At 52.2% G+C, this 15,700-nt stretch overlaps 1 protein-coding gene across 1 annotated transcript in view; it reads left to right on the top strand.

The window, feature by feature from the left end:
* Positions 1 to 15,700, top strand: part of flt3 (fms related receptor tyrosine kinase 3) — a 206,556-nt gene that overhangs the window by 171,429 nt on the left and 19,427 nt on the right. The window contains exons 20-21 of the mRNA XM_072476942.1: positions 2,041 to 2,162; positions 2,250 to 2,372. Of these exons, the coding sequence (XP_072333043.1) occupies positions 2,041 to 2,162; positions 2,250 to 2,372 (245 nt within the window). The remainder of the gene's footprint in view (positions 1 to 2,040; positions 2,163 to 2,249; positions 2,373 to 15,700) is intronic.

The raw sequence follows: 15,700 nt of genomic DNA, 5'->3' as shown, positions 1-15,700 counted from the left end.
GGGAGGGGGGATATGGGGGAGGGGGGATATGGGGAGGGGGGATATGGGGGAGGGGGGATATGGGGGATATGGGGGAGGGGGGATATGGGGGATATGGGGAGGGGGGATATGGGGGATATGGGGGAGGCTCACCCTGCCTGCTCTGACGAGGTCGTTCACCTTCTTGTGGCACTGGGTGCCTGTCCGTGGTGTTAGGGCTACAGCGGTGACGGCCTCTGCCACCTCCCTCCACAGACGCCGGCTGTGGCATGGAGCAACTCTGCGGCCGTTCCCGGGATACAGGGTGTCCCTCCTCTGCTCCACCGCGTCCAGGAGCGCCTCCACATCGCGTGACTCGAACCTCGGGGCTGAGCGACGGCCAGCCATCAAGTCGGGTGTTGCGGTCGGGTGTTCCGGTCGGGTGGGGGGGAGCTGCGCGGCCTTATGAGCCGTCACGCCGTGCAGCGCGTATGACGCTGCACGGCGTGAACCACTGCGCAAGCGCGGATCCCGTTACGTCGCTGCCAGCCCATTTCGGGCCGCAGACTATCGGCCCATGTTTATGACGTGACGCAAGTGGGATTTGCGCCGTTTTTTGCGCCGATCGGCGGAGTTTCCGCCGATAACGGAGAATTTCGCCCGTGATATCTGGGGCGAAATTCTCCAGAAACGGCGCGATGTCCGCCGACTGGCTCCCAAAACGGCGCAAATCAGTCGGGCATCGCGCCGCCCCAACCTTGAGGGGCTAGGTCGGCGACGGACGAATTTCCGCCCCGCCAGCTGGCAGAAAAGGCCTTTGGTGCCCCGCCAGCTGGCGCGGAAATGACATCTCCGGGCGGCGCATGCATGGGAGTGTCAGCGGCCGCTGACGGCATTCCCACGCATGCGCAGTGGAGGGAGTATCTTCCGCCTCCGCCATGGTGGAGACCGTGGCGAAGGCGGAAGGAAAAGAGTGCCCCCCCGGCACAGGCCCGCCCGCGGATCGGTGGGCCCCGATCGCGGGCCAGGCCACCGTGGGGCACCCCCCGGGGCCAGATCGCCCCACGCCCCCCCCCCCCAGGACCCCGGAGCCCGCCCGCGCCGCCTTGTCCCGCCGGTAAGGCCGGTGGTTTAATCCACGCCAGCGGGACAGGCATTTTAGCGGCGGGACTTTGGCCCATCTGGGCCGGAGAATCGCGGGGGGGGGGGGCCGCCAACCGGCGCAGCCCAATTCCCGCCCCCGCCGAATATCCGGTGCCGGAGAATTCGGCAACCGGCGGGGGCGGGATTCAAGCCAGCCCCCGGCGATTCTCCGCGGAGAATCTCGCCCCTGATATTATATCTGCGTGCTTTATGTAATAATTTACAATTCAGATATATCAACTGACTAGGGAGAAGCATTATATCAGGCCGGTTTTTCCATGTCTGAGATGTAGGTAGATGCACTGACATGTGAAACAAGCTCATAAAGCTAGCACAGAGAATATTTGGTGTAAAACAGTGACAAATGCAGATTATTTCCTGAGTATAGAGTCACTGTTGGGGCCGGTTTAGCTAAGTTGGCTGGACAGCAGGTATGTGATGCAGAGCGTGGCCAATAGCGCAGGTTCATATTCCCAGACTGGCTGAGGTGATTCATGAAGGCCTCGCCTCCTCAACCTTCTCCCTCACCTGAGGTTAAATCACCACCACTCAGCTCTCCCCTTCAAAAAGGAAAGCAGCCTATGGCCATCTGGGACTACGGCGACTTTACTTACTTTATTTTATTACCCCAGAAAATTTACACTAACAATGAGAACATTTCAAAAGGTTGATATTTATTTTGTAGATACTCATTTTTTTAACATTTGCAAACTTAATCATCTCACTCCAGTTCAAATATAAAGCAAAAAGCCAATGATCTAATACGGAGTAATCCTCCAACTTTGCCTCTTCTCTAATACAAATAGCTGTGGCCATTAATACTTACGATATAAAGATTCCAATAAAACATAAAGTGCAGATTATTACCTATAGAGGAGCTTATAAGAGGTTTCATTAATGTCAGATACCTGTGATGACTCATTTTGGACCTTTCTATAGAAGTTAACTATCAGAATACCAGGAGATACGAAGATGAAGATTTACATGTTCTTACATTTGATGATCTTCTCAGCTTTTCCTATCAAGTTGCCAAAGGGATGGAATTCCTCACTTCACAAAGTGTAAGCTTACCTGAAAAGTCTTTGGACCAAATATTCAAAGATGTGGCTTTGTATTACTGAAGCAAGTTAATCATTGATCTTTGCTAGTGTATTCACAGAGATCTGGCAGCTAGGAATGTGTTAGTGACACATGGGAAAGTAGCAAAAATATGTGATTTTGGATTGGCCAGGGACATCATGCAAGACTCTAACTACGTCGTCCGAGGCAATGTAAGTCCATGTACATGTTTTGCCACCTCCTTATAGATTTATCCACACATATTGTGAGTAATTTGAACATAGCATGGAAGTTTGGCAGATCAGCCATCCATTATACAACACTTGCAATTCTCCTTTCTGTTTTATGACAAAGTAAATTGGGAGAAGTATTTAACAGTGACTAATCTGCTATTGCGCAAGTTATAATTGTTTCCACTCCCTTCCATTAATGGTTGCTGGATAACAATCAGAAGTAGGAACCCTAGTTATCCATTCCCTAATCCAATGGTAACATTTAATCATTGTCACTGACTCCGTTAAGATTAACAAACTCAGCAAAAACTGAAGTTTGAACCTTTGGCCTCTCTGATTTGCCCAGCTATGGACCGGTAAGATTATTGGATATCAAGGCAAAAACATGTTCTTATTGAACATTTTTTAAAAATGTACATAAATGTTGGTAATCTGAAATAAAAGCTGAAACTGCTGGAAATGCATAATAGGTCTGTTAGTAACTAAAAGGAAATGCAGGATAATATTGCTAATATGACCCGTCAATAAGTTTTCAAGGAAATAAACAAATTGCTCTTCAAGGTAACAGAGCTGAGGAAAACACCTATGGTTGCCTTGAACACAGTTTACTTTATTACTAATAGATGTGTGACTTTTCTGCCCCATATCCCTTGCATGTTTCTCACACTGTCTCTCTGATATGCCTTATGCCTGTCTCTATCTCTGTGATATATCTCTCCATCTCTCTGATATGTCTGTCTCTGTCTCTCTGATATGCCTGTCTCTATCTCTGTGAGACATCTCTCCGTCTCTCTGATATGTCTGTCTCTGTCTCTCTGATATGTCTGTCTCTGTCTCTCTGATATGTCTGTCTCTATTGCTCTGATATATCTCTCCGTCTCTCTGATATGTCTGTCTCTGCCTCTCTAATTTGCCTGTCTTTGCCTCTCTGATATGTCTGTCTCTATCTCTCTGATATATCTCTCACTGTCTCTCTGATATGTCTGTCTATGTCTCTCTGATGTGCCTGTCTCTGTCTCTCTGATATATCTGTTTCTCTGATATATCTGTCTCTGTCTCTCTGATAGATCTGTTTCTGTCTCTCAGGTATGTCTGTCTCTGTCTCTCTGATACATCTGTTTCTGTCTCTCAGATATGTCTATCTCTGTCTCTCAGATATGTCTGTCTCTGATATATCTGTCTCCCTCCCTTGGTTCCGCTTTTTATTTCCCTCTACTAGATCTTTCGGCCTCTGCCTCAATCTCTCTGTTTGCTCATGGTTTATCTGCTTGATCTTCTAACTGTTTCTGATATTGTTGATCCCTGTTCTCCGATTTCTCTTCCTTTGCATTGATTGCTCTTTCTTATCCACATAGCTGCTTATAGCTCTCTTAAGTCTCTTTCACTGATTTGTGTCACCCTTAATGTACTACCCTTATCTCTCAGCATCTTTAAAACAGTTCTCACCTATCCATTTAGGGGCACATATAACAAGAGCAGAAGATTTATCACAGAATCCAAAGTTCAACCCTCAGCTATCACATGTCATTTATCAATTTTTCACATTGATGTCTGTGTTCAAATTGGCCACTGTGTTTCCATACACTACAACAGTGATTGTACTTCAAAATGCTTCATGGGCTGAGAAGTGCTTCGAGACATCCTGAATACATGAATGTATGTCCCTCACTGTCCATCATATCTCTGATATCATTCTCTACACTCTATATATGTCTTTCTTTGTCTAAATGTCCTTCTGCCCCATCTCTGCGATGTCTTTCACAAATCTGTCTCTCCCATAATGCTTCTCATATATTACTGTCTATTTTTCCATCTTCCCTTCTGCATGTTGCTCCCCCATCCTCCGACATCCCAACCTTTCCTCCATCTGTCCCATGTTTCTCTTTCTCTGATCTCTCTCTTTGAAAATTTCTTGGGCGGGATTCTCCGAGCCCGCGCCAGTTTGGGGAATCGGCGGGGGGCGCGCGCGAATCCTGCCACGCCGCTCCGACGCTGGGCCGCCAATTCTCCGGTGACCGGAGAATTGGCGGCCATCGCGCCGGCGCGGTCGCCGCAGTGCTGGTTAGGGGCCGTTGAAAGCGCCCCCCCCCCCATGGCGATTCTCCATGCTCGACGGGCCGAGTGCCCGCCAAGTCCCGCCGGCGTTACTTGCGTATGGTCCTACCCGGCGTGACCTCGGCGTTCTGGCTGCGGGGGCCGTCCTGGTGGGGGGGCGGGGGGAGCCGACTCCGGGGGGGCCTCCATGGTGGCCAGGAGCCCCCGATCGCGGGTACGCTCATTCCGGGGGTGGCCGATGTTCCTCAGTGCTGGGCACCTGTAGGGCTCCGCCATGTTGCCCGGATGCCGGCGGGGAGACGTGCATGCGTAGCTGCGTGCCGGCCGTGGCGCGCACGCGCGGACATGCGCCGGCCGTGTAGGACTGGCTTTCGGCGCCGGAGCAGCGCACAGCACTCCAGCGCCGTTCTAGCCTCCGAGGAAGGGGAGAATGACTTTGCCTGGAGGCCAGTTGACGCCAGCATCGCTTGCGCCTGTTTTGACGCTGATGTCAACACTTGGCCGGGATTTCGGAGAACCCCGGCCTTTATCTTTTTATCCCTCCCCTGACCTCTCCCAAAATCTCACTAGCCTTGGTATCACTTCTTATTTCATCCCCAAATTTCCCTTCTAACTGCTCCTAAATTGTCTCTAATAAAAGCAAGTGCCTGGCTCCAGTGAAGGATTAGGTTCCTGAATGGGTGCTGGAGCAACATGTGGCAGAAGTCTTGGGTGCGATTTTCCCACCACGTTGCGCCGGTCACATGGCAGAGGCCCAAATCGGGCTCCATGCCAGGTGCAAAACCTCAGCAGGGCCGAAGGGGGGTCAATGTCCATTGGGGGGGTGGGAGAGATGCCGTGGTGGATGGAGGGGGTGTTTTGTGCTGCGATGGGGTTTCCTTTATTCTATTTTTATCTTTAAAAAGGGTGCCCTGACCTTTCAGGAACCAAAATAGTTTTTTTTAAATAAATTTAGAGTACTCAATTATTTTTTTTCCAATTAAGGGGCAATTTAGTGTGGCCAATCCACCTAACCTGCACACCCTTTGGGTTGAGGAAGTGAGACCCACACAGACATGGAGAGAATGTGCAAACTCCATACGGACAGTGACCTGGGGCCGGGTTCGAACCCGGGACCTCAGCACCGTGAGGCAGAGGTGTTTACCACTGCGCCACCGTGCCGCCCTGGAGCCAAAATCGTTGTGGGATGGTCTCATTCAAAGCCCGTGTTACCAGGGTGATGTTGTGCCAGCGTGACTAGGTATTAAAAAAAATGGCGGGAAAAGCTGGCAAGTTACATCCTTTATTTCCCACCTGAGCTGTCACTTGGTCGAAAAATGGCAAACTTCCACAATCCCCCCTCAGCGGGTTCGATCGGCGGCCGGGGCGGGGTGAGGGTGGGAGTGTGTGATAATTTGGCAGACAGCCCAAAACCTGGTTTTACATTGGCATGGATTTACAGCAGGATCTTCTGCTGGTGCCCACCATGACAGACCAGGAAACCAGCTGGAAGCCCCTGTGAAACTCATTTGCATCACGCTAATGAGATGCAGATAAAGGTCCGATCACCCGTCCGATTGTCCATGGCGTCAGCAGGAAAACATAGCACTGTGAAACATGTCTGGAAACAATGCAGATGTCGGAACAACGCCTGGGGCGGCCTCTGGAGATCGGGATGGAGGTTGATGTCAACCATGGATTTCGGAACCACAGCAGTGGGTGGGGTGAGCATCTACAGGTGGACCTTCCAGATTCGGTATCCTGAAGGGGGTTGATTTTTCAGTCTCTGAATGTTCCTAGAGATCTATCTTCATTTTCAGGGGGTCCACCTTCTTTCTTCAATAGTGGGCCAGTGATGTTGAGTGCCTTTTCAGTATGGCGCCCAGATATTATGGGTGACTATACACCATCAGGCGCACCCATCATGGAATACTGTGCAAAGTAGCAAAACATTTTAACAAATGGCTTAGAAGTGAAACCTTAACAAATTCTGCTAAATTAAGAAATTTCAACCAATTTTCCTGAAAACAAAATTGCACATGAACTTTAGTAACCTGTGAGATTGTCACTAGAGGTGGGGAAATGAATAACAGGCATTTTGGTAATTATTTAGAATGTTCAGAGAAAGCAATGGCTGGAATCTTTGTTTGGGAGACTAAGGCGATCAAGTCGTGCCTGGCATAGATTTGGGCACACCGGGCGAATCCTGGCAGAGCCCCAAATCGGGCTCCGCACTGGGCACCGGGCCGCTCCTAAGTCACCTGACTCGCTCCACCCTCGCTGGGCCAGGGTGGCACTGCTAGAGTGCCTGGAGCACTGCCAGTGGGCCAAGCTGGCAGTGCCAGGTTCCAGGTTGGCACTGCCAGGGGATCGGACCCGGGGTGGGCCTTGCCCATTTTAGTGGGGCTGCAGGGGCCTCAACAAGGTTTGGGGGGGGGGGTGAAGTGGGAGTCAATATAGTAGGGGGGGGCCTGAAAGGGGAAGGTGGAGATCAGAGCTGCCGTTCAGATTGGCACCCCGATCTATGAGGAGCCGTTTCTGCTGGCGAGCTCTGGCCAAAAAAACCCGCAAACTTTCGTTGAATAATGGAGTGATTCTTGGCTCTGCACCACCAAGAAACACCCTGCCAAACATGCCCCAAAGCGGATTTTAACATTTGTCCACCGAATCACGCCCTAAGTGTTGCTTCCAGGACTGAATATCGTGCAATTCGCACTTTCATTGGCGGTGCTATTTGGTAAGAAAGTCAGGACAGGCTAATGGGACAGCACTCTGCCGGCATGAATTCAGAACAATTTGTGGCCCAACGGGGTTCTAACCACTGGGGCGAGAATTCAAGTCTAAAAGCTTGACAGCTGGACCTGTTTTTAAGCGCACCAGTTACCACACACTCACCGTAACCATAAAGATGGCTCACAGAAGACCTTTCCCCCCACCCCCGGTTCAGGAGCCCGAGGTGGATGTCAGTGGATGTCAGCTCCATGTGAGTGCGGAGAGGAAGGACATCCTCTTCCCCAGGGTGGGACCAGAGCATGGCATTGGAATCAGTGACGGGTGCAAATCGCGATTTTCTGAAACGCCGTGATTCTCTGCACGTGATTCGTGTTCCGGCGTCGCAAAGTGGAGAATCCAAGCCATTATCTCTGAGGGTTAGTTAAAATAATGCACTTTAAGCACAATCTTATTAAATGTCACAAAAGCAAACTTATTCATGGCCACTGGTAATAGGTGTGAAAAATAGGAAGCTGTAACGATCTTTATATGTTAGTTAATCTGCAGTGCACATGGGAAGTGAAGGCACCTCAGCTGAAAGGTAGAGTTAGAGAAGTATCTAACTGGACATAATTCAGTCTCCACTTTTAAAGCATTAGATCTGGCATTTATGGTGCAATAAGAAAAATATCACTTTAGTTATTCTTATACATATCGCAAACCTTTTTGTAAATCACATGGCATTCAATTTTATCAATAGAAACGTTACAGAGATGGTAAAGATGAATTTGGTAATCAATTTGCAGACATGAAAACACCTTGTACTTCCAGAAAGTCTAGGAATCCTTGGGTTACCAAACTCTTAAATAATGTTCAGGAAAGCATGACCCATTCCCTGCAGTGTCTAGTTTGATGCATGTAACACTGAAATAATAGTGAGCAGTTCCTATTCTGTTAGCCTATTACTTTCGGTTTGGTTTACCAATACAGAAGTGTGACACAAGCATGTATTGACAGTTTTTCACATGGGGAATTCCAGATTTTTGCCAGGATATGGGAAGGAAGACTTAACAGTGATACAGCGCGCAATTTAACTAGACGGGAACAAAGTCCCAAAGCGAGTACATTTAGCCGCGAGTTTCACAGTGCTTACACCGCCGAGAAACACATGGCTACAAAATGCCACCTGCAATTAGATAAAAGGACTCAGCGGGAAACGCGTAGCCAAGGCCGCTCATAGCCCGCATAGCGCACCGAGAACACCACTCGGCATTTTAAAATGGCATCCCCATCTCCGAGGCGACCCCGACCTCCCCCCAAGCCCCAATGCACGATGGGAGGGCCCCGGTCGCCCCTGCACCGCCCCACACCTGTGCAGGGCACCTCCAGACCAATCACCAGCACACATAAAATGCCAGCTTGGCACATTGGCAATGCCAACCTGGCACACTGGCAGTGCCCCTGTCCACTGGCAGTGTCACCTGAGCACCTTATCAGTGCTAGGCTGGCACCCTGCTGGCACTGTCAGGGTACCAGACTGGCAGTGCCAGGTTGCCAGGATGGCACCAGCAGTGCCAGGGTACTACCATGCCTAAAAGACATGCGCCTGTGGGCCTCCAATTCCTTGGGAAATCCAGAGGCCTGCGAGAAGTCGGAGTCAGAATCGTGCCCCAAATGGGCGGGTCCGAATGACGCTCACGAACGTAGGTCGTAAACCTACTTATGATCTATTTGCCCAGCTTCTATCGGCCTCTTTCGATTCTCTGGCCTCCCTAGGGAGGCTGCAGTCGGGCACTGATCAGTGCTGGTCCACACAACTGTGGATCAGGCTGACCAGCACCTGGGGGGCACCTTGGCACTGCCCAGCTGGCACCTTGGCACTGCCACCCTGGAACTGCCAAGGTGCCCAAGTGGCACTGCCAAGCTGGCAGGAGCCACTGCCTGGGTGCCAGGGTCGCAGTGTAAGGGTGCCCATGTGTCATGTACATGAAACAAGGGTGGAAGAGGGGTTTGAAGGGTGGGGGAGTGGAAGGCAGGTAAGTAGGGCCTCCAGGAGATTGGAAGTGTGATGCGTGGGGTGCTAAAGGGAGGGGGTGCTGTAAGGGGGCTTGGGGGGGGGGCCTGAAGAGGGGGCCCCCAGAGCACGGTGCCCTCACTAGGGAAATGTGGGGTAGTGCCCATATGTGTGGGGGTGACATTGTCCATGGGTAGGGGTAGTGGGGGCACACAAGCTCACTTAGAAATTGGGTCACCCGACTTCCGGTGGCGGCTTTGAGGGAGTAGGTCGTACATTTGGTGGCTCCCGTTTCGGTTGGACTTTTGGACCTTTTCCCCTGACTTTTTTGAGCATTTGAGCGCAGAACTGGAAAGCAATAGTACTCAGGCGCTGGACCCATACAGAATTGTATGGACCTAAGAAACCAGAGGGACCGTAAACAGCAGAAGAAATGGTCGAGTAAGGGCACAGTGGAGGCTGAGAGAGAGACCAGCATGGCTGGTGTTCAGAGCAAGGAGCTGACAGCCCAGCCCACAATGGAGCAGCTGCTGCAGACTAAGCAGGAGGGCTTTTTGGCTTTGAAGTGTGACATCTTGGAGCCGCTTCAGAAGTCGATTGACCGGATGGGAAAAAGGCTGGATGATCAGGCTGAGAAGCTCCAGCAGTTGGAGAAGTCAGAGGAGGAGCAGGCTGACTTTCAAACGGTGGCGGATGTGGAAATTCAGAGGCTGAGGGACCAGCAAAAAGTGCTTCTGGAAAGGCTGGAGGACCTGGACAACAGATCTCGCCGGCAGAGCGTGAGAATCGTGGGCCTCCCAGAGGGGTCAGAGGGGCTAAACGCTGCCACATATGTAGAGGGTATATTTCAGACGTTGCTGGGGTACGAGGTGTTCCCGCGCCCACTGGTGGTGGACGGGGCACACAGAGTGCCGTTGAGGCAGCCGCGACAAGGGGGTCCCCCACGAGCGATGGGGGTCCGGTTCCATAGGTACCTGGACAAGGAACGGGTGCTGCAATGGCAAAGAGCACAGGAAGCTGTATTTGGGACAATACCACCCTCCGTGTGTACCAGGATTTGAGTGCTGAGGCGGCCAGGAGGAGGGGAGGCTACAGGCAGGTGAAGGAGATACTGTATAAAAACAAGGTGAAATTCGGGCTGCTTTTTCCGGCGCGACTGTGGGTTCCGTATAAGGGTCAGAACCACTATTTCGAGGAACGCGACGAGGCGATGGACTTCGTTAAGAAGCAAGGGCTGGCCCTGAGCTGAGGACGTTTGGACTCATGTTAGAGCTTTTAAGTATATGTGGTGTCTCTCCCGTTTTGGGATGTATCTTTTTTTTTTTTGTGGTTGTTTCTTGCGTGCTCTTTGCGTGGTTTACCTGAATGTTTCCTGTTTGGGCTCTTTGCTTAATTGGAGTTTGGCTGGGGGGGAATTAATAAAGAAAACGGTTAAAAGGGTTGGGTTAAAATGGATGCTTCAGGGGAACTTTGTGCAATTTTCTTTCTGTGTCTGTATTGGAAGGACTGAAGAATACCTGTTATTTCTTATCTTTTTTTTTCTTGTTTAACTTGAATTGTGCTATTGTGGGGGTTGTTTATGACTTGTACAGTGTGTTTGCTTAAGTAGGGCTGATCTGGGGAAGTGGTGTGGAGGGGTCGGGGGGAGGGGTGAATGGGAACAATTGGTGGGAGACGGGCTGGAGCCGAGGCTGGGAGCCCCAGGCTCGCTGAGTGCAGCTAGCCGAGGTGGGGGGTGTGCATATAGTTAGATTAGGGCAGGGGTTAGGTGATAGGATGGTGTTGCTGGGGGAGGGGGGGGGGGGCGGAGGGAGTTGTTCTGCTGACGGGGATGGGAACTGGGCATGGTAACAGTGAGCAGGTCATGGGTGGGGCCGGCCAGGAGGCGGGCCAGAGGAAGCGCGACACATGGCTGGGGGGCTGGCCAAGGGAAGGGGATGGCTGATCGGCAAATGGGGGGGGGGGCGAAGTGCCCCCCAACCAGGCTGATCACCTGGAACGTTAGAGGGTTAAACGGGCCAGTGAAGAGGGCGTGTGTGTTCACGCATTTGCGGGTTCTGAAGGTGGACATAGTCTTGTTGCAGGAGATGTACCTGAAAGTAGCAGACCAGGTTAGGTTAAGGAAGGGCTGGGTCAGTCAGGTCTTTCATTCGGGGCTTGATTCTAAGACGAGGGGGGTTGCGATCCTGATTAATGAAAGGGTACAATTTGAGGTGGAATGCACAGTCGTGGATGGGGGTGGCAGGTTCGTTATGGTGAGGGGTAAGCTCGAAGGGGTGAGAGTAGTCCTGGTCAGTGTGTATGCCCCTAATTGGGACGATGTGGATTTTATTAGGAGGATGCTAGGGGAGATCCCCGACTTGGACTCGTGTAAGTTGATCATGGGCAGGGACTTTAATACGGTCCTGGACCCGAGCCTGGACCGGGCATGCTCAAGAACGGGCAGGTTGCCAGCGATGGCAAAGGAACTGAGAGGGTTCATGGAGCAAATGGGGGGAGCAGATCCGTGGAGATTTAGCCGGCCGACGGCAAGGGAGTTCTCGTACTACTCCCACGTCCACAAGGTGTATTCCCGAATTGACTACTTTGTTGTGAGTAGGGACCTGCTGGCCAGAATGGTGGGGGCAGAATATTCGGCAATTGCCATATCGGACATGCTCCGCACTGGGTAGACCTGCAGTTTTGTAAGGACAGCTTTCAGCGCCCACCATGGAGGCTGGAAGTTGGACTACACGCGGACGAGGCGGTGTGCGAGAGGCTGAGGAAATGCATGCAGAATTACCTGCAGGTGAACGATACTGGAGAAGTCTCGGCAGCGGTGCTCTGGGAGGCACTGAAGGCAGTGGTGAGAGGGGAGCTGATTTCAATCCGGGTGTACAGGGACAGGACAGATAGGGCAGAGACGGACCAACTGATTAAGGAACTTCTACAGACGGACAGGAGTTACACGGAATCCCCGAAGCCAGAGTTACTCCGGAAACGACAGAGGCTGCAGGCCGAATTTGGGTTGCTAACTACAGGCAAGGCTGTAGAGCAGCTTAGAAAGGTAAAAGGCGCGATTTATGAGCATGGGGAGAAGGCCAGTAGAATGCTTGCGCAGCAACTGAGGAAGAGGGAAGCGGCTAAGGAAATAGGGAGGGTAGTGGATGGGGAAGGTAATCTAGTGGGTGATCCAGCAGGGCTGAACAAGGTCTTTCGGGACTTTTATAGGAAGCTGTACACTTCGGAACCACCCGGGGGACCGGGGGGGATGAGGTGATTCTTGGATGGACTGACCTTCCCAAGAGTGGGGAGGGGGCTGGTGGACAGACTGGGGGCCCTGGTCAGGATCGAAGAGGTGTTGGGGGGCCTGAAGGTCATGCAGTCGGGTAAAGCCCCAGGACCGGACGGGTATCCGGTGGAGTTTTACAAAAGATTTGCCGGGATAGTGGGGCCGATGCTGGTCAGGGTCTTTAACGAGGCAAGAGACAGAGGAAGTTTACCCACGATGATATCGCAGGCCACCATCTTGCTCATTCTGAAACGGGATAAGGCCCAGGAGGCCTGTGGGTCAAACAGGCCGATCTCTTTGATTAACGTAGACGCCAAGTTACTGGCCAAGATTTTGGCGACCAGAATTGAGGACTGTGTACCGGATGTAATTGGGGAGACCAAACCGGGTTTGTAAAGGGGAGGCAGCTGGTGGCCAACATGAGAAGGCTGCTCAACGTGATTATGATGCCCCCGGAGAGTAGGGAGGTAGAGATAGTGGTAACCATGGATGCTGAAAAGGCTTTTGACTGCGTCGAGTGGGATTATCTGTGGGAGGTACTAGGACGGTTCGGGTTCAGGGGGGAGGTTTCATCGACTGGGTTAGGCTATTTAATCAGGCCCCGGAGGAGAGTGTAAGGACGAACAGGACAACATCAGACTACTTTAGACTGCACCGTGGGACAAGACAGGGCTGCCCTCTCTCCCCACTGCTGTTTGCGATGGCCATAGAGTCGCTGGCAATTGCACTGAGAGCTTCTAGGGGCTGGAAAGGGCTGGTCCGGGGGGTAGTGGAACATGGAGTCTCGTTATACGCGGATGATCTGCTGTTATATGTATCGGACCCAATGGTGGGGATGGACGGTACTATGGCAACCCTGAGGGAATTTGGCCGGTTCTCCGGATACAAACTGAACATGGCTAAGAGCGAGTTGTTTGTAATTCAGGCGAGGGGGCAGGAGAGTAGGCTGAAGGGGTTGCCGTTCAGGCTAGTGGGGGAGAATTTCCGATATTTGGGGATCCAGGTGGTACGGGACTGGGGCAGGTTGCACAAGCTCAACCTGTCCCGACTGGTGGAACGAGTGAGGGAGGAGGTCCGGAGGTGGGATGCACTGTCATTGGCGGGGAGGGTGCAGACTGTTAAGATGACGATTCTCCCGCGGTTCTTGTTTGTTTTTCAGTGTCTCCCCATCTTTATCCCGCGGTCCTTCTTTAAGAGGCTGAATAAAATTATTCTGGGATTTGTATGGGCAGGGGAGTCCCCGTGGCTGAAGAGGGTGATGCTTGAAAGGAGCAGAGGAGAAGGGGGGTTGGCGTTGCCGAACTTCAGCAACTATTACTGGGCGGCCAACATAGCGATGATAAGGAAATGGATGGTGGGTGCGGGATCGGTTTGGGAGCGGATGGAGGCTGCTTCGTGCAGGGGCACTAGCTTAGCAGCTCTGGTCACGGCGCCTCTGCCGCTTTCACCGGCACGGTACTCCACCAGCCCGATTGTGATGGCGGCTCTTCGGATCTGGGGCCAGTGGAGGAGGCATGTAGGGGAGGTAAGAGCATCGGTGTGGACCCCAATCTGCGGCAACTACCGATTTGCCCCGGGCAACATGGACGGGGGGTATCGACTGTGGAGGAGGGCGGGGATTGTGAGGATGGGGGATCTGTTCCTGGAAGGGAGCTTTCCGAGCATGAGGGCGCTGGAGGAGAAGTTTAGGCTGACGAGAGGGAACGACTTTAGATACTTGCAGGTGAGGGATTTTGTACGCAGACTGGTGCCGTCCTTCCCACGTCTCCCGCCGAAGGGGAGGCAGGACAGGGTAGTTTGTAGGGGAGAGGTGGGAGAGGGTAGAGTTTCAGACATCTACAAGGAGCTAATGAGAGCTGAGGATACGCAGACCGAGGACCTGAAGCTTAAGTGGGAGGAGGAGCTCGGGGGGGGAGCTGGAGGACGGTATTTGGGCAGAAGCCCTGAGCAGAGTAAACACGACCGCAACATGCACCAGGCTCAGCCTGATCCAGTTTAAGGTCGTACACCGGGCACACATGACGGTAGCCCGGAGGAGTAAATTCTTCGGGCTGGAGGACAAGTGTGCTAGATGCGCCGGAGGGCCGGCTAACCATGTACACATGTTCTGGTCGTGTCCTAAACTCGGGGGGTATTGGCAGGGAATCGCAGATGTCATGTCCCGGATGTTGATAACTGGGGTGGTAATGAGCCCGGAGGTGGCAATCTTTGGGGTTTCGGAGGACCCGGGAGTCCAGGAAGAGAGGGAGGCCGATGTTCTGGCCTTTGCTTCCCTGGGAGAAAGTGAAGTTCGCCTTGAAAGGTTCGCTACTAGGGTTCGCCCGAAGGTGGCAGCCATTTATTGACTGCTTCGCAGAGGAGTAAGCATCAGCAGGGTGGGGGGGGGGGAGGGGTGGGTGTGCAGGGAGGGGGCTAGGGTAGAGTAGAGTAGTGTAGGGGATATCGAGGCAGGTCCGTGCGTGAACAGAGCCGTGGTTTGCATTATGTGTTATGTGGAATTTGTGTCTCGACTTTTTTTGTTTGTACTGTTCAATGTCATTTTTTCTATATGCCTAAAATACCTCAATAAAATTGTTTGTTAAAAAAAAAGAAATTGGGTCACCCTTTCAAATTGGCAGCCCGATCTCGGAATTCAGCTCCCCAGTGCTAAAAAACAATTCTAAGTTTGGGCTAAACCAGTGAGAAACTCTCCAGGGCCCAGAAAAGTGATGAAGTGTCATTGGATAGCAGTGGGGAACTCGCCAGCAGAGCCGGCAGGAAACTCCATGGAAAACCCGCCACAAATCAACTTAGAAAGTTTGGGGCAGAATTGCGCCCTCCATTTTGGGCGTGTTTAGTGGGGTGTTTCTCGACGACTGCAGCACTGGGAAACAACCCACTATTCAACGGCACTTTGCTGTTTTTTCTGGCCTCAGGGGTTTCTTCCTCGCCAGGGCCAAACTGAGAGTGATTTCCGCCAGGATGCCTGGGTGGCACTTCAGGGCGCTAGGCCAACAGCGCCAAGGTGACCAAGTGCCAGGGGGAGTGCTAGGGTGCTGTTTTCTGCCACCTGGGGGTCTCCAATGGCCTGCAAGATCCCCCAAGGTTCTGTGTGAACCAGTAGTAAACGGCACCCATGCGAGGTCTTGCAGGTGTGACTGTTCAGTCCAGGGTGCCGGGTGAATCCGGCGTTCGGGTTTTTAAATGAGCTGTTCAGCTCATTTAAACATGTAGATCTGGATCTCGCCCAGCGAGGATGAAATCCATCTCAATACGGGAGGAGTGAGTCAGGTGATC

This window comes from Scyliorhinus torazame, chromosome 15 (assembly GCF_047496885.1).
Source record: "Scyliorhinus torazame isolate Kashiwa2021f chromosome 15, sScyTor2.1, whole genome shotgun sequence".
NCBI classification, from domain to species: domain Eukaryota; kingdom Metazoa; phylum Chordata; class Chondrichthyes; order Carcharhiniformes; family Scyliorhinidae; genus Scyliorhinus; species Scyliorhinus torazame.
The sequence above is the reverse complement of the archived record's forward strand: the minus strand, read 5'-3'. Positions and strand labels throughout refer to the sequence as shown.